Here is an 18,788-nt window from a genome sequence, read left to right as displayed (position 1 = left end):
CGTATTAAAATGTAGATGTAGATGTTATTGATTCTTCTGAAAACTGATTTAAAACATGATAAGCTAACACTTTTAAATCACTGTACGGAATTTATGTCAATCACGAGTCTTGTAATTAAATATGTCTGTCACTAAAGGCAACGCTTATTTAATTTACGAAACGAAACAACAAAATTGCATTGAAATTGTTTTACCTTAAATGCAATCGACTTGGATATTGACCGTTATATTCGGACACTGAAAAGTAAATATGCCTGATGCAAACCTACATTAAACACATTATCATTATTACGAGCTATTTAAAGATTAATCTGTAAGGGGTACACAATAAATAATAGTCAAAGTTTTCATTCATTTTGACACCATCAAAATTCCTTTTAAGAGCTGCAAAACCTTGAATTCATCGTTTTATAGGTTAATCATCCGCTCTATCTAGTCTAAAGTCAGAATAACACCAATAAGTCATTTTAACGGTCTGTCAGGAATCGGCCGATTAATCGTTTTCTCTATAGATCATCTCAATGGAGAAGTGATAATGAGGGTCCCCAAGATGTCTCTGATTCAACAACAGCGACTCAAATGAAGGCCGGTTAAAAGAGTCTGAAGTCGAATCAGATTTGGATGAAGATGATGTGTTAGAAGTATGCTCTTGCCCTTGTGATGAAAAGGCGTGTGACATAGGATGATTTGAAAACGGTTTGACCAGGCAGGCAGCTTACGCTAGAAAGCTTAACGAGCTGATTTAAAGATGAAAATTTCAAAAGGACAGAATTTCAAGTTACAAGGTCATAGATGATGTCGTACAAATAATCCATGGTCCTTTTTATCCGTATGACCGTGAGAGAATTGAGTTCTTTAACACGATTACATGCCTGGGTGGTAGGGCTACAAATAAAAGGACTTAACCTATCTTGATTCTCTAAAAGTTTTAATTACAAAATTTTGGTGGCTGCATGTATATTGTATCGCAACCGAAAAGATTAAAGAGGCGGTGTGGCTGAGTGGTTAGGGTGCTGGACTTGTAATCCGGTGTCCCGGATTATTATTATTATTATTATTATTATTATTATTATTATTATTATTATTATTATTATTATTATTATTATTATTATTAAATATCGAAATATCGAATGTTCCTAAAGCGAGGAACGGGGTAAGCATAGATTTTCGCCAAATTCTCGCATTTAGTCTTCGAACCTCCCTTGCTCAATGAATTAAAGTGTCCACCCGACCCCACCACCGCACAGTTCTCCAGATCTTGCCCCTATCGAGTGGTAGGTGGGTAAAGAGTCTTCTTCCAAATTTGGAAATCACAGTAGTTTGCAGTTGAAGTCCGCCATTAGAGCCTGAGAGTGCCTTGGAAGATGAGTGAAGAAACGGGTCTAGAAGAAAAGCCGAGTGAGGTAAAATTCGCTCATACCCATAACTAAGTTTGTGTTTCATTTACCCATACCATTTTCTGTCTTTTAGCTCACCGAAGAGCAGAAACTGGCGCTCAAGTTTCCGGGGAAGAAACCAGTGGCCACTGATATTTTGAAAAAGAGAATGCAAAGAGGGGTATGTTATTTAATTCACTATTAAAAAAATCCTTTCACTTTTCATAGATTTTTTGACCGTTAATCGTTTTTCTGAACGCTACATCTTTCTCGTTTAGGTTAAATATTTTGATTCTGGCGATTACGCCATGGCGAAGAGCGAGAAAAAAGCCGGTCCTGCCGCAGCGGCCATTGGCAACAGAGGGAAATTACCGATGGGAGTCGGAAAAGCCATTCCCACACCCGACAACATCCCACACAGGAAAACTTCTGTGCCTAGTAAGTTGGTGGAAGGCCAAGAGCAGCCGCCAGTGGCGGTAACACGGTAGTTTTCAGCTGCAAACTGAACAACAGATAATATTGCACGCAACTTCTTTACATCCGCTTTTTGGACAGTAGGTTGTTTGTGAATCTTGTGTGTTAGAATTATATTTTGGTAAAGACTGTTGGTAAATTCTTTAATTTACCATGTAATATTCGTGAATTGTGAATTTAAAATCAAGTTTACAGGCCAAACTAGCGATTTTTATACCTGTGTAAGGCTCTTAACTGTATCATAAGTAGTATGTTTTGAATAAATTTTACAAGAGCAAGTTAGGGAGTCAACTAAGGTCGAATGATTCTCTTCAACTTGTATTTGCAACGAATCGTTTACTCTAACCTTGGCATTTAAAGTGCTCTAAATGACAAAGTTGATACAGTATACTGCTCCTACAGAGTACGTAATTTACAATCATTTACGCGGTATACACATGGGGAAAGTTTGAGCTTACCACTGTACATTCAGTGTTTAGTATAGGTGGAACATTCAATCATTGTCAGAGAAGTGTCAATCTTTGATATCGCTGGGAAAGTACTCGTGTTCCATAGGGCAAGGGGTATACTGTTCTGTTTCTGAAAACTCTACATTGTACTTCAAGGAATTGCTTTATGTTTTTTGTTGTGGCAATGGAGGTAATAATTCAGAAAACTGATAATATTCATATAGGTTGTCAAATAAACCCCAATCAACTGCTCTTGCACGTAGGATTTTTTTGCCACTGTGTAATGATTGTAGAGGGAAAGTAAGTGTCAAATTCAGCTGAACTTACATTTGCTGACTAGACTGTAAATTTGATATGTGGAAAGTACCAACATGCAGCCCAATGCAGGACAAGAAGCATATCATCAGTTTTAGGTAATATGCTTCTTGAAATACAGACAGAACCTCTTAAAATGTCTAGATGTCTACTGCAAAACAGGTGAAATGACTGTGGAAGAAATTTTGTGATAGTTTCCAATCATTTCATGTCAACATTGCTAACAGCTAGTTTTGTTTCTCATTGGTAACACTTAATCATCTCATGCTTAATCATCTCATAACATTCCCCCTACACTGTTCATGTAATTTTGGGTATTTACTGGTAGTTGTTTAGCTGCAACATGCATTTGACCAAACTAATTTTGTAAGCTGTGAATTTTTTTGAGCTTCAAACTTACTGTTTACCAGAGTGATACTTTTCAAACTGTTTATGAACTGATATTTCAATTCCTTAGCTTCTTCAGTTTGATCACTCATCTGTAAAGGCTGATGTGAACCTAGTGTATATTTTTTTGGATAGAATCCTGAATAAATGGTTAGAAGAATTTTTAAAACAAACCAAAACTTTCCAGTCTTTTACATTTGCTTTATTACATGTACATGAATGTACATAAAATAAAAACAATCAAGAAAAGAAAGATTGTTGCAAATTAAAATCTTTTGCACTGTTTTAGTTGAAATTTAGGTCTTTGAGCATCAAGAATAGCAAACCCTTTGTAGGAGCTGGTAAATTTGTGAATAATATTTGGCAGCTTGAAACTGACAGATTTTTAAGAAATGAAAAACTGGTCAATATTGTGTTGTTAACTGTGTAAATTTATGGCAGTATCTTAGCAAAGGTGCCATACTTAATAAATCAGAAAGTCTTTTGGATTCTTTTTTTTTATATATCTATGGGTCAAGGTGCTCATTATTAATTTTAGATCAATGATAAGTGATTCAACATCACTCAGACATGGTCAATAAAAGGAAAAGATGAGTCCTTGGTCTCTCAACTTTCTGTGATGTGTCATGATTTGGATCACTTTGGATCCAAATCCTACCAAAGAAAGTATGCTTCTTTGAGATATACACAGATTGTTCACCCCTTGGAAGAGGTTATTTAGGCATCCCTTTAAAAAGGGAGCAGACTGAAATGTTTATTTATGCCGAGAGTACATGAGTGAACATTGTCCTTTGTTATATAGTATTTCTGAGGGAAAAAATTGGTGAGGGTTTGTGTTAAGGTTGTTCATTTTTTCTGGCTATAATTGTGTTTAAAATTTTAAGTTATCATGCATAGACATCGATTTGATTATTTTATTTAACCTCCGAGTTTGTGTCTTAACCTGCCTAATATGCTGTAACAAGATCAATAATCCTGTTTCTGATTTTAAAAGTTTTCTTACCTTTTTAACTCTTCATTATACCTAAATTACTGCCTTTGTGTGACCTTTTTGTCCATAATGACTTTAACTGCTTTCAATTTTGTGTAAATAATAATAACTTGTTTAACTCTGTCATGCACCCTTCATTGTATTTGGAGATATAATAATTCCATTCTTGCTCTATGCTGCAGCGGACTATCACACTCGTGCAAGAAGTGGAGAGTTTAACCTTGTAATGGATCAGTAAACTTCTGGTTTGGAGAGTGCACAAGACTTCATCCTCAGTTAAACTTAAAGTGACACTTTAATGGTCAGCAGAAGTGTGCATGATTCATTAATTTTCTGAAGTGATAATGCTTTACATGATTTTATGAAGTAGTGTAACATAAATGCTGTACTTGCCTTTAAAGTTTGTAACACTTTCACTATTTTTTGGGATAAAATGTTCTCTTTCTCAGCTTATCTACTGCTTCAGCTATCATAACTTGACATGATTAACTTTGTATTGAGTTATTCACTGAAGAAAAACTATTTTTTGTTAATAAGTAATTGTATAATAACTTGGTTAAATAATTATTTATGGCTTTTCTTTATTCAATTGCATAGGGCATAGGTTTCCCTGCAGCATGAGCTTTAGTTCTCAAACAACTTGTTTGTGCTTTCTAAATGCCAGCTGCATGATTATGTATACATTTTCCTTGTACATTCATTATTTATAAAACTGAATTATCATCATTTAAGCATGTTTATAGTTGTCTGCAGTTGCTACTTTAAAGGAGAAATACTCAGCTACTTAACTAGTTTTGTTCAGAAAAAGGTAGAAACTGTGTATTAAAATGTACAAATTGCTAAGAAAGTCCTAGCTCAAACAAATCTTTCCTCCAACAGTCTAATGCTAAAACAGGTTGGTGGACTCTTAAACTTCTTGTAAAATTGTTGGAATGAAATAAAGTTACCCTAACATATTATATCAGATAAGATTTCTTTAGTTGGCAGTAAAGCAATTTTCTAAGTGTCAAGAGTGACTTTCCTCTGCTTTTCTCTTTCCAGTAATTTTTTTTTTTAAAAACTTGTAGTTTATTATTAATAGATAGATTGAAAAAATGAATCGTCAATTATGATATGCTCATTTTTGTGGCTTACTCAATTAAAACCTGATAAAGAAGGAGAATATTTTAATTTTTGAAGACCTTTCACCTTTATGCTTCTAATTTATTGGTCTGCATTTTTTGCTGACTGGAGTTCTTAATTAACAAGAGGAAGTGAGAGGGCTAAGGGAGAACGTAAATCTTGTCATCAGAGTGAGTCACTAGTGCTGTATTGACCTGAGCTACTACCACACCTGTGCAGGTTTTCATTCATTTGGTTAAAGCTGTGACTATTCTTCACTCGCAGATGCATTATTATACTTCAATTGAATCCAGGACTTATTGCTACCTGTCAATTCTAGTCTATCCCAAAGTGGTACATACAGGTACTTGTGCCTAACAGCATTCGTTAGAAATAAAAACCCAGACTGATGTTTTTTATTACCTTTTAATTATTTGATTGAAGTTTCAAAGGATCTTCAGATTAGTGCTTACAAAGGATTTAGTTATGAGGTGAGGCATTGAATTTTGAGGGACAGTTCTCTCTCTTGAAGCAAACAATTCATATCAATTTGTAGCCATGATCTCATTTAGATGTGTCCTTAAAACCCTTTAACTATGGAATATTTCAGATAGTAGGAGCACTCTTATTGGTACATTGGTGTGTTTAGATGCAAGTATGTAAACACGGTTGTCACAACAGCGTTGATGTCTTCCCATCTTTGCACGAATATAGCCTGCTTTTGCTTAATTGTTAATCATACTTTCTAGCAATACCTGATTGTCTTTCAGAAAGAAACACCATAAAGAACAGTGTGATACTCATGTTTTTATATTCTTATATTTGACCAAATAATCATACAGGTTGGCAAGCTCAAGACGACTTTCATCAAGGTTGAAATTTGGTGGCTAAGATATCAAAGTGATTTGTAACACTGTAATTAAGCTTTAAACTATTTAAATCTACTTTAAAATATTTCTTTAAAGCATGTTAAAAAACTATTGAATGTAAGATAAAGTTCAACTCAGTTAAATCATGAACTGGAGTCAAAAGTATTAGTGGATGAAATTGTGCACCATAAATCTAAAAGCAATAAAGTTAACCTTGTTGACATTTTGTGAGTTGGAATAGTTCCAGATTTTTATAGATACCCTTTGCAAATTGAATTGCATTAGCCTCGGGGATCTAAATTTAGTTATCAGAAGGTCAAATTATTTCTTAGGAGGGGATACTGCACTCTTAAACCTGTCTTCCTAAGTGTATGTATGGAGGGAGAATTGTACATCAACAAGGGTAGGGTTTGAGAATCGTTCATTTAAAATGCTTTTATGATGTGAACAAGTTGACTTTGAATGCCACTAGCTTGCTCATACTTGGCCAATTGCACATTAGAGGTGCACATCCTAGAAAAACTAGGTAAGATGAGTTAGTTGTCATGTTGTGACTCTATGGTAATCTCCTTGGAAACCCATTGATTTGATATGCTTCATAATTAATGGTACTCTCAGCCAAAAGTACAGTCTTGATAGCCAACTTTTGTTTGGGATTTAAAACACGCACTGCTACCTCAAATAGAAATGGCAGAAATCCAGCCCACCAAGGTGATAGTTCTGCCTGACCATTAATGCTGAACATTGTAATTACAGTACCCAAGTGTTCCCTTTTTAAAGCTACATGGAGAACACACTTTCCCTTGATGTAACCTTGTTCCAATTTCTTTGTTACATAAGTTTTCTTTGATAAATGAGTTGAAAAGTATAAGTGCTTGTTGGCTTACCACAGTCAAAATTGCAGCACTGAACAGAATACCTTTATGACAACTGTTCTTTTTTTTTAATATACAGTACAAACTATCAAAGGCAGTCTAAACTGTTCTTGAGTGGTCTGGCTTTTGAGGTCTTGGCAGGCATGGTCAGGCCTTTGTGTTATAGTTATTACTTAAGGAGAAAGTTGTTATTTTGTTTTTGATTTCTTTTTGCCATATCTTCGTTGTCGCAGGGCATACATGTGTTTCATCATGTGACAGCCACCTGAAAAAAAGACAATTGATCAGTCTCTAAAGTTAATCAGTCATGATTGACCAGTTTTAATAAATTCCTCATCAAACTAAGGTTTTTCTATTTGCTGTCATTTAAATTTGAACTAGGCATACTCACCAATAACAAGGAAGATAAGGTATACTCTAAGGAACCAAGCAAAGCTGAAACTGAAGTTAAGTGCATTTGGAAGTTTGACAGAGAATCTCTCGGATTCATCCAGCAAAGGAATTGCTTTCCATATGAGAGTAACTGCAAGATTGTAACAAAAAGAATCAACGCTGAAGATAAAATTTTATGGACATTAAAAATAAATGTTAGTGGTAGTGTAATGCTCAAAAATAGTATCTGACCACAGAAATATTGCTTCACAAATGACTGGTCTGGCCTTGTTACCTTCAAAGAGTACACCTAGGGGATACAGAGGAATCCATAATGTGTATCGAAGCCACATCAGTGGTTCAATCCTTATGCCAACAATCTGAGAGGCGTAAAATGGGTACCTAAAGTAAGACAAGAGCACAGCAAAACACAGAAAAAGATTTATGTCCTCATCTGAGCATCAAAGTGCACCACCCAAGAACAGGATGTACCAACACCAGTGTTGTCTTAATTGGTATCTCAAATGTGATCAACACTTTTAATTGAGTTCTGCTGACAAATAACCAATACTTTTTGTTCAGTACACTGTACATGTCCATGTACATGTAAGCATAACATTAGAGACAAAAGTTTTCGTGAAAACAACTCGAACAAAATTATTAAAGTCAGTTTTCAAGATAAGATAGCCAAAATTATCCATGCCTCAGTAAAAGCTGTCTGCCTGAAATAATTAGCAGCCTTAAAATTCCTACACTATCATTATTGACCTTGAGAACACCCTAATGTCACTTCGCACATTCTCCATAGTGTTCTCTGAATAGTTCCTGACGTACCAACAAGGAGAATTTGTTTAAGAATCAAGAGCTTCTATAATCTGCAGTCATTTCCTTTGTTCTTGTGACATTAATGGTGATATTGAAAGGAGATATGAGATGCAAGTCACTCTGATGGGTTAAATGAATTATCTTTGTGAGAATGGAGAATATGGATACTGATGTTAGGATGTAAAGGCTTCATCTTTAATTTCATGATTTAAAAGCTTACCGTACAACTTCAATGAGAGACCATACAATGAAAAGACCATATACAGCTACAAGTTCATGGAGCTCTTTATTTGCAACAACTACCAAGAAAAGCACCAAGTTTCGGCCAAAAACCTATAAAAGAGTACCCAAATGATTATCTTTGAAAAATTAAAAAACCTAAAAAAGACTACCTAAACGATTATCTTTGATCAAGACAAATCAAAAACCTGTAAAATAGTACCCAAACAATTATCTTTAATCACAACAAATCAATAGTGACATAAAGTGATCCATAATGCCCTAAATTGTACATGCTGACAACTTTGAGAGCCACAGTGTCACAGCTAAGGTTATTAATTCTGAGCTTTGTAATAAAAATTTACATAAGAACATTAGTTGACTATGGAATTAAAGTACACATGTTACATTACATTGTACATTTAGACAGAATCAATGTCCTCCAGGTTAGGGGTTGGACACAGGGCTAACCCTGTTCCATAAAAAAGATGCATGTTACAGAAATGGCAACAAGGGAAATCAACACTACTGGGTGTGACAGGCTTCCAGAATCATCGCAAAATACTCATATGAATGACAGTGGTGAAAGCCAAAAAGAAGCCACTGACACGAAGGTGAGGACAGCCGAAGAACACCTGGCAGTGGAGGCGGAACTGAAGACCCTTCATCACTCCTGGGGGACCATTCAAAAGATGGCCCCTGACAGACGAGTGGCGTTCCTTTGTTGCTGCCCTAAACACCAGGAGGACATCATTATGGGCATGAAGAAGATGACGAAAACAGAATCAATGGGCTTTGGTAATGCCATTCTTTAGGGAAAAGAATGTGTAGGAAGCTACCCCATCACTGGCAACAAGTAATCAGTGACCACAGGCACCAAAAGCTGTCAAACTTGTTGACCTGCTTGAAGTACAGTTTAATTTTCCAGGATTAATTTGTTACCAATAAAACACATGTCAACCATGATTTATTTCAAATACCATACCTAAAATGTATGTTAAAAACTTTAAAATGTACCTGCATGAAGGGAGCTAGGGCACCAGTCTTTACAATGCCAACTATAGGATGAATAACCTCCAAGAAGGCAGCCAACTGACAAGAAGCCAGTACATCACTGACTGAGTTGTAGGCTTCAGAGAAGGCAGCTAAAATATTAAATACATTCATTATAACCAGACTTGGTTACTTGAATTTGACTGAATTATCTATTGAAAAATTTACTTGGGATGTGTTTTAAAATACTGTTCATTCATCTAGACTGAGATATAATTGGACAAAATAGTAATCATAATTAACCCTTTACACCCAAATGTTAGTATTCATATCCTTAACAGTGATCTGTCAACATTTCCTGCAGTAATGACAACAAGGACTTGTTTGAAAATCAAGAGTTTCTTACATGTAAATTGGTGATCATTAATTTTTTTTAATCTCCTGACCGTACTGTTTGATTCAGGGGTGATATTGTAAGGAGAAATTAGATGATAATCATTTGGGGTTGAAGAGTAAAACCTTGATGATACAAAAGGCACCAAAACACTGTCAATATAGTAACTCAAAGAAATATGTTAAATCTTATCTGACTGATTAATTGAAGTTTGAAAAAAATAATAAACTAGTAAGTGCTATACCATATTTAGTAACTAATAATATACATGAAAAAATTTCTCAGTTCTGATTGGTTAAGATGAATGCAGTTTTCAGTTAATTCAGTGCAGAAGAGGGTTAATTCAGTACAAAGAAAGAAACAAACCAGACATTCTGATTGGTCAGAATGATTGGTCAATGTCAAGGTCAATGTCACTTGCAGGGTTTGAATAAATTATTTTTGCACGTGATGCGCACACTTTTCTTCTGTGTAGTTATGAGAAGCTACCTCGTATTTTTTCATGTATATTATTAATAGATAATCACATGATTTTCTCGTGCAATTTGGAATAAATAAGCACTTGTAAATTTTTTCAAAGACCACAAATTGCACTCACCCTATGGGCTCAAGCAATTTTGTTAGTCTTTGAAAAAATTTAATCATGCCTATTTATTCCAAATTGCACTCCAAATCATGTGATTACCTATACAAAAAGACAAAATATTATGTATTTCTTCTACCAACAACAAAAATAAATTAAAGCAACCTGTACCTGTTCCTTGAAAAATTACTTTGTACACAAGGACTGAAGTTATGTAAAGATATAATCCTCCTTGCATGAGATTATACACAACCAAGTAGAATGTACGTATAAATCTGAAAACTAAAAAAAAAAAGGCTTTGTTTTTCACATTTTTAATTTAAACAAATTTTTACGATGGTTTAGAAGTTAAGGAGGTGGGAACATTAAAAATCACCTAGTAATGACTTCGTATTTTCACTGACTGGAAGCTCTAATAATTTTTGCTAACAACAGCAAACACTTGGTGTAAACAGGTCAAATTCCACAAACAGGCACATGAAACATACACTAACCCCATGATAATAATAAACCCAGATTAAAATATGGCTACTTGAAAAAGACAAGATGAAGTAAATATAACCCTTTAGGCACTGGAAAGTGGAATTATCTGATATTATCTTTTGATCATGCAATGGTAAATCCATTTTGAAAAAGTGTGATATCATGAAAGTTAGATAATGACCAAACTGCTCTTTTTTTTATGTTGAGCCATGAGAATAAAACAAACAGATGTACAGGCTCCTTGACCTCAAGCTTGGTTAAAAGAATGTTCGATATTTATTTAGACTATGCACTTTTTCTGTTTCTGAGGGTTTAGGTCACAGCTGGATACCCAATCTTGCTTTTGAACAGAATTCTTGATTATTTTGTGGGTAGATTATTTTCATGGAATAAGAGAAAGGAACTTGATGCACTGTCTTCAACAGTCATGTGCATAATTCTTTGTAATTTGGAACATTAGATTAATGCATACATGTACCTTCTTTTTTGGTTTTCTCTATTTCATTGTCCAAATCTAATTCCATGGCTTTGGTATTAGCCATCAAGTTCTGAAAGCCAACATACATGTATTAGTTACACATCTCGCCATCAATTTTTTCTTAGTGATCAACTCAATAATATTAAATTGTCATTAAGAATCGACACAAAAACACTCTCACAGTCATACTGTTAGTCTCCTCTCACAGCCATTCTTTGTCTCGGGATCCCTGCGTCTCCCTCCCCACAAATGGGGAGGGAGACACAGGGATCCTGAGACAAAGAACGGCTGCGAGAGGAGACTATCATACTGTAGGCCTTGTAACTAAAAATACTTCAAAAATTTCTGTCGAGTTTCAAACAAATGTGGGATAACAGGTTCAGCTTTCAAAATTTATTGTTTGTTGCTGATAAGAAGCATATTAACCCTTTCATTCATAAGATCTATAGTAATTCTCTTTACTGTCTGTCTAACAGCTCCTATGATTTTAGCATGGAGAATTTGTTATTGGATCCAGTAGTAATCCACTGATTGATATTTTCCTTTATTCTCATCACTTATTGTTTGATATTAAAATGACAAATTCTGTCTTGGTCACTCAATTTTTTTTAAATGGTTGATTTAATATAATATTTTTCGAACATTTGTACAAGATAGCATATTGAATATCAGTTTTAATACTAGATTATACTTGTGCTAGAGTAACTATACTATACACAAACCCAAATTGCTGAGCTAACAAGTTGAGAATTAAATCAAACAAAAATGTTAAAACTTCTGGTTACAGATAGAAACTTTTCACTTGACATGGTTCAGAACAAGATATCTTCCCTTCAATTTGTCTAGATCAATCACTCTCTGATCAGTTTGGAGGGTACTCATTAAGTTCTCAAAAAGTTTCCTTCATCATCATTTCGGCCAATGACTAACAATGACCTGTGTTTGATTTGATTCACCTCCAGTTTTGCTCGTTCTTCCTGTTCATCATCTTCTTCACTATCAGATGTATCTCCACTTTGCCATCGATCAAAATTGACCTTCAACCAGGCTGGCTTTTGTTCATCCACAATAAGACGTGGCCAAAATTCTGAGCACAGAAGAAACAATGCACATTTTTTAATGAATAAAATTAAAAAAGAATCTATAAAGTTCTTAAATCATAGATCGAATTCCTACTAAATTCCAACCACAATGTGACTGCCATTAGAGATAGTGCCTACCATGCTGTCCTTTTAACTTAGCAATGGAAAACTCCACATGACGATCCAGAACTTTATGACTGCTTGCCTAGAAGTCAATGATTAAATCAATCAAACTGCAATTGTTCCTTATGAAAGCATTATCAAAGCATGACAGAATTCTCTACAACAGAGAAATCACACATCAAAATAAAAAAAAAAAATGATAATAAAAAAGAGACTCACTGTAATATCAACAGGCCTATAGAAATCAATGTCCACATGGTACTGTTGTTCCCCTCTAGCTCCATGACCAAATCCTATAATATAAATCATTTGCAGACCTGAAATTACTGCTTAATACATTGCTGTAACTGGGAGAAGCAATACACAACTGAAATTTAAGAGATCAAATCTCTGGTGTGAATCTAAGGCTTCACACAATTCAACTCTTGTGCTCGGATGATAACTTCTCCCTACCTGCTCCAGCACATCTCCTTTGATTCGAGAACAGAGAATTAGCTCTTCTGTCAAAACTACACCCTCATGCTGACTAATGAATTACTTATTATTGACAACTCTTTACTGGTTTATGTATCAAAACTGTTAGGAGAATTTATATTTCCATATCTAGGAAATAAAGGCTCATTTGTCATTAGAAGGCAGGACCTGGGTACCAACACCATGACAGACAAGGTTCATTACCTGCATACCTTCATATGGGGCGAGAAGAAGTTCATTTCTAGTTTTAATGTTTTTGTTTTTTTTGGCATGTACCTTAAAAGGTTTGGCACTTAAAAAGTAATGTAATGAAACTCTTGTAAAGTATTCATTAAAAATGACACAGGTGTATTCCAAGAGAACGCTGTTTTAGTACAGGCAGAAACTCATTAAAAGGGCTCCTGCTGTAGACAAATACTATAATTCATATCCAGTTGCATCAGGAAAGGAAAATGAAAAGAAAAGGTCCGAAACATGTTTATATAATTCAAACATACAACGTATGCTGTAATCGAGAATTTATATTTACTGATATTTTTTTTCTTTGTAAGAGTTGTTGTCATTGCTATTTTCCTTCAGCTCTTCTTATAGATACGTGTATCTCTATGCCCATTTGGTGTATCCCAATAGTTGCATTTAAAGGCGGCTGACAGTATTATTAAAAGAAACCTTTCTTTATCGAAGGCAGAGAAACGAAAGAAAACAGTTTTGATGCAGCTTTTAAAACAGGTGCAGTGTACATACAGCATCGAAAACATAGATGCAGTGATAATTTCAAATTCTTATGGTTCTCTTTATTGTTAGCTACTTAGGTTTTAGTGTGAACAAGGAATATTATCAATGCTCCTTGGAATACATAATGTAAACTGGCCTGCTTACCTTGAAAGACCAGCCGGTTGCTTGTCAGTTCCACGGCTGGATACTGCAAAAGAATTACACGAAATGTAAATGAAATATCACAAACGGTTAGATACAAACTGGAATGTTTTTTTAGCAGGAAGTACCAAACCTGAACATCTGACAACTCCAGTGTTAAAAATACTCGTTCCTTGCTTTGAGCCCATCGAATTATTGGTTTAAAAACCGCCGCCATCTTCGAAACTCTTAGATTACCTATGATGCAAAGCGCCATGACCTGAAGAACACATACAAAGCATGATGGGTTTAAAATTGGGCAACCTACCACTGAGTAGAGGAAAACGTTTCACACCCGAATAAAAGTAAACACTACGCTGATTTACATCTGCACCTGTGAATGCATAGCAAAAGTAGATTTTGGAAACAGTAGCCAACGTTAGCAGGAAACTCAAGAAAGAAGAAAAACGAAGTTGACTTCAAGTTAGAAGACAGAAGACGGATGGGCACAGAACAAGCATCAATAGAGAGGCGACAAAAATTTTCTCACTAAGTGTCGGAGCCGTCATTTGGAATGTCGCATTACACTTAAAGTGAACGGTGCGTGACAGACCAAAGAGCGGCTAGGAAGGAAACCAAAATTTGCAGTAACCAGCGTAAAGTGCTTTGCATCTCGGGACAAATTTAGTTTAGTTTTCAAGGCGTTTTTAGCTGAGCGTATACCATTAATTACCGCACTGCACCACGAAACGAAATGTTTTGCTGTTTTAGCCATTCTTACCAGTCTTAGTTCCATGATTCCAACAAGCATGTAAAGAACTCCAACAACATATTCTGGAAACTGAAAAGTTACGAAATCAAAAGGTTACTTAGTTCGTCGGTTACTTTGGAGATACTTGGGAAAGGAGTTTCTTCCTAATTCAGTTAACTTTACCAGTGAACAACACTTCACCATCTTATGCCACTAACTACATGTGTGTTCCGAGTTTTCATTCGGTAGAAACGATCGAAAAATTAGCCGAACTATTAATAATAAAATATGTGAAAAAGGAAAAAAGGACGCCTTGGTTTCCAAAATAACCGTCGTTTTATGCTCGCCCGCTGTATCGCTTTTCTCCAACACCTGAGCGCCTTAACTCTTTGACCCTCGAGAGTGATTATCATCTCATATCTCCTTGAAATATCACCCAGGAATCAAACATTAAGGTTACGAGAATAAAGGAAATGATCATCAACTGAATAAGCTCGATTGTTAAACTAATTCTCCTTAATTGTCAGCACCTTTAGAAATGTATAGAGAACAGTATGGAGAATATGCAAACAGATGTCAGGGTGTAAACCGTTAGACTGAGTGGCTGCAGACAGTAAAAATTGATTTCAAGGTCAAAAGTCGCACAGTATTCCTCAGCGCAGTCAACCTTTTAAGATATTTATTGTATCTAAAAGTACAATTCGTAATATGACAAGAGCTTTCGATGGGAATCGTTTCTTATCACTGAGTTATGACTTGTTTTCCTGGTTGTACTGGTAGTTTGCTTAGTACCAGCGAAGGTTTGCAGCACCTACCTTTTTGTAAATGGAGGAAATGATAAAGCAGAAGGCCTTGATGTCATAATCTTGAGAATCCTAACAAACCTGATTGCCTTCTCGCCTAGTGCCATTGGCTAAAGAGTGGACTCACGCGCCACGACGTACGAGGCTAGTTTTTTTTTTTTTTTTACGTTTTTGCAAACTGGGATGAAATCCGAGACGGTTAAAATGCCAAAAATAAACTTGCCCATCTTGACCGAACAGATGTAGTCAGTGATGTATTTTTATAATGCTAAAAGATAACACTAAAGAATTTCAAACAAATTCACAAAGCTTATAGCGGTTCTCTTTGTTTTAATAGTTGCAAAGAGGTGTTTTACAGTGACTGCTGTAAAACTTACAAAAAACTATTTTCCTGTTATAAAATGAACTTTTCAGAAGTCATAACGTGTGTATTTAAGCTGTCTATAAGCACGTTTTTGTTTGCAAGATCAAAGAGCGGGCGAGAGAGCGAGTAACCAATCAGATCAAAAGATTCACTTCGTATTTCCCGCTCGTGGAGCCAGTCCTAATATGTTTGATTTCTCACCAATATCCCGTTGCTAAGTTAAGCCGTTTCCAAGCAGCAAATAGCAATTTCACTTCAGGTTCTCCTATTTTAAATTTTGCATAGCTCGGGAGCCAAATTTCACTCCAGCCTTATTATCTTGCTGGGATCGCTGATGGCATAAAAAAATCTTTTATCGCCATTTTTTTTCGGAAAAAATTTCTTTCCACGTAGAGCAAATGAGCCAATGGCAGGAAGAAACGGTAGGACGAAAATAACAACGAAAGTTAGAAAAAAGAGAAAACACATCTCATTGGCTGTCCGATATGGACGTGTGTTTAGGGAAATATTTGTAAGGTTTATCAATATTGGTGAAGTTTATTAATATTAGCAAGGTTTATTTTTAAAGCAAGTCATGAAGGCTACAATTCATGGTGAGTACTATCGCGTTTATCTGCTACTGTTACTTAATATATACTAATATATATAATGTAAATAATTTAGTTTAGCAACAAGATCCGGCATACCAAACGAGCTACAAAGATATCTCGATCATGTCAGTCTGGTCGTAAGAGTGACATTTATGGCATCTGTGATGAGAACTGAAAAAAAATACATTAATAAAAGAAAAATTACAAGCAGCGAGGTTGCTTTAACCATTTGTAATTGCACTCAGAATCAGAAATAAATTCGATAGGACTTTATCGATTGAATTGTACACAAATCAACACCGATCAAAATTAACTCTTTCGAGCCACGTTCTAATCTGACCCCCATCTTCAACCTCTACCTTTTGTAGGATCTAGCCAACTACTTATTTTGGTGTCTGAAAAATGGAAATCAACTAAAGCAGAGGGATGACCTAAATTTACTTTTTCGACCCACAGGACGAAGATAGTCCAAGAAGAATCGTATAGATAAATACCCAAATGTTTGGTCGTTTCATCCCAACACATCATTGTATTTCGGTTTTGTATTTCTAACAATAATTATTGATGATGATGGATTTGAGCGTGAAAAACTGAAATCATGCTCATCTTGTTTTACAGCGGACTTTAGGCCCCGAAATTCATTGTCTTTGAACAGTTGGATTTTCATCCAGAGATCGATCACAGTAGAATCCAGTTGAAGCTTTTGGCTCCGAAAGGTAAGCTATCTCTGTGTGATGCATGACTGACTCTTCATAAACTTTTCATTTTCCGATGGGTATGATTTGCATGATATCAACAGTGAACTAATTAATCATAAAGATTATAAAAAAGAAAAACAAGATGATTCTTAAACATCACCGAATTACCAGCAATTTGTTCTCCTTTGAGGTTCACATTAGTTATGGCCTGTTATCTCTATGAGTCACAATAGCTAGTTCACAGCTTAAGCACAATTTAACAGAGTCTAAGGCATGGGTGGCATTTCTTATTTTTAAAAAGGTGGCGGGGGGAAAGCATACCAAGATTTTTTCAAAAATAAAATATGGGAAAGCGGTGAAATGCACGTACCCAAAGATACCCTTAGATACCCCCTTCTCCTTGCGTTTTATTCCCAACAGGAAGAACAACTGTTGTAAAATAAAAGTTTGATATTTTTTTGCAAACCTCGACGAAATTTCATCAAATGGCGGTCGAAGAAGCCGTCGTTATTAGAAAATAACTAAAGTGATGCTATCATATTATGTGACAGTTTTTCCACTGAGTCATCGAATAATTCATTGCCAGTGTGCAGTAGGCTACTTATAATTACGAAGGCAAGAGAAGGCAAAAATTTTTTTTACTTCTTTCTTGGAAGAGAACAAATATAGCGTTCTCAGACTGAGCCCTGCAAAATTATGTCCGACATTTTAGCGCACAACTTGACAGCAGAACACCATTGGCTTAGAGATAAGACTGAGGTTATTAGGTTATTAGATCTAGGTTAAAACATCAGTACTGCTTGGGCGCTCAGTGTTCACGATTAAAACTTTAAAATGTTTGGATCTGAACTAAAAACGCTAAAAAAAAGTATAAAAGCTAAATTTTCGGCGACGTTGGATATCATGGATATCATGTCCAGTCGTATCCGTGGAAACGACTGAACATGATATCCATCCTAATTACGTAGAAATATTAGAACGGGGCGTCGGCAGTCGACAAAACTACAATTTCAATCGTTATTTTATTTCTAGATTAGCTATCCTAGAGATAAAAAGTTTTTGAATTTCTTATCCTTGGACTAGCTATCGTAGGGATAAGAACCGTAAACATTTTTTATCCCAAAGATAGCTCATCATCATCATAGTAGTCTTTCGGGTGCGACAATGATTGTATTTATTAGGTCTGGACAAATTCCCCCACACAGCTCTGTCCTTCGCCTTCTACTGCTAGGAACTCCTGTCTATACCCAACCTATTCAGGTTTCTTTTACAGTGTCTTTGTATCTCCGCCTTTGTCTACCCTGATTGCGCTTGCATTCGCATAACTGCGAATGGAGTAGCTGCTTAGGGAGACGCTAGTGATCCATCCTCTCAGCACGACTGAGCCACATCATCTTTCTTAGCATGACGTCCATTGATGGTAGATCAGTTCGATCCAGCACTTCTATCTTGGTTATCTTGTCTTTCCATGAAAGGTTCGTGATGAGGTAGGTGTGTCATCATGTATGCGTGAAGTTTCTGTACCTGCACCCTAGGGATAGTCCAAGACTCAGCACCATACACTAGAGTAGCCAGTACTGTCGCTCTGTACACTTTGTGTTACACACGAACAGACACATGTCGGTTATTCCACAGTCTCTTCCTCAATTTTCCATACATAACACTCCCTCTTCTCATTCTGAGAGAGAGTTCATCCTCTAGCCTTGAATTCTCTGAAACAACACTCCCGAGGTACTTGAAAGTCGTATACTTGACTAGTGGTTCTGTACTGATGCTGATCTCTTCCGGTAGTGATGTTGATAACTTGAACTTTGGTGGTTCAAGTTGATGAAGGCATTCTGTCTTTTTAATGTTGATTTTGAGG

General features: G+C 35.7%; 2 protein-coding genes across 2 annotated transcripts; one reads left to right on the top strand and one right to left on the bottom strand.

Annotated features, from left to right (window-relative positions):
* The first annotated feature begins 1,268 nt into the window (after positions 1-1,268).
* Positions 1,269-4,445, top strand: LOC111324712 (alpha-endosulfine). Its single transcript, XM_022928340.2, has 4 exons — positions 1,269-1,403; positions 1,471-1,557; positions 1,655-1,814; positions 4,175-4,445. Exons 1-4 carry the CDS (start codon positions 1,365-1,367, stop codon positions 4,228-4,230), a joined length of 342 nt encoding a protein of 113 aa, XP_022784075.1. The 5' UTR covers positions 1,269-1,364; the 3' UTR covers positions 4,231-4,445.
* Positions 4,446-6,895: 2,450 nt separating this feature from the next.
* Positions 6,896-14,010, bottom strand: LOC111324704 (very-long-chain (3R)-3-hydroxyacyl-CoA dehydratase). Its single transcript, XM_022928329.2, has 12 exons — positions 13,873-14,010; positions 13,743-13,785; positions 12,609-12,682; positions 12,405-12,471; positions 12,141-12,271; positions 11,185-11,254; positions 10,395-10,505; positions 9,271-9,398; positions 8,255-8,367; positions 7,505-7,611; positions 7,229-7,360; positions 6,896-7,102 (listed from the first exon to the last, which is right to left on the bottom strand). Exons 1-12 carry the CDS (start codon positions 13,993-13,995, stop codon positions 7,026-7,028), a joined length of 1,176 nt encoding a protein of 391 aa, XP_022784064.2. The 5' UTR covers positions 13,996-14,010; the 3' UTR covers positions 6,896-7,025.
* Positions 14,011-18,788: the final 4,778 nt, after the last annotated feature.

This window comes from Stylophora pistillata, chromosome 4, assembly GCF_964205215.1.
Source record: "Stylophora pistillata chromosome 4, jaStyPist1.2, whole genome shotgun sequence".
Lineage (NCBI taxonomy): Eukaryota > Metazoa > Cnidaria > Anthozoa > Scleractinia > Pocilloporidae > Stylophora > Stylophora pistillata.
Note: the sequence above shows the minus strand (reverse complement) of the source record. Positions and strands in the feature narration are given on the sequence as shown.

Excerpts from the sequence above, each read along its gene's own strand:
- LOC111324712 (XM_022928340.2), top strand. The coding sequence starts at position 1,365 with ATGAGTGAAGAAACGGGTCTAGAAGAAAAGCCGAGTGAG. Across the intron at positions 1,558-1,654 it reads AAAAGAGAATGCAAAGAGGG|GTTAAATATTTTGATTCTGG; the intron begins GTATGTTATTTA and ends TTTCTCGTTTAG. Across the intron at positions 1,815-4,174 it reads CAGGAAAACTTCTGTGCCTA|CGGACTATCACACTCGTGCA; the intron begins GTAAGTTGGTGG and ends TCTATGCTGCAG.
- LOC111324704 (XM_022928329.2), bottom strand. The coding sequence starts at position 13,995 with ATGGCGCTTTGCATCATAGGTAATCTAAGAGTTTCGAAGATGGCGGCG. Across the intron at positions 10,506-11,184 it reads AGAGAAAACCAAAAAAGAAG|TTTTCAGATTTATACGTACA; the intron begins GTACATGTATGC and ends TTTTTTTTTTAG. Across the intron at positions 7,612-8,254 it reads TCTCTCATTGAAGTTGTACG|GTACCCATTTTACGCCTCTC; the intron begins GTAAGCTTTTAA and ends GTCTTACTTTAG.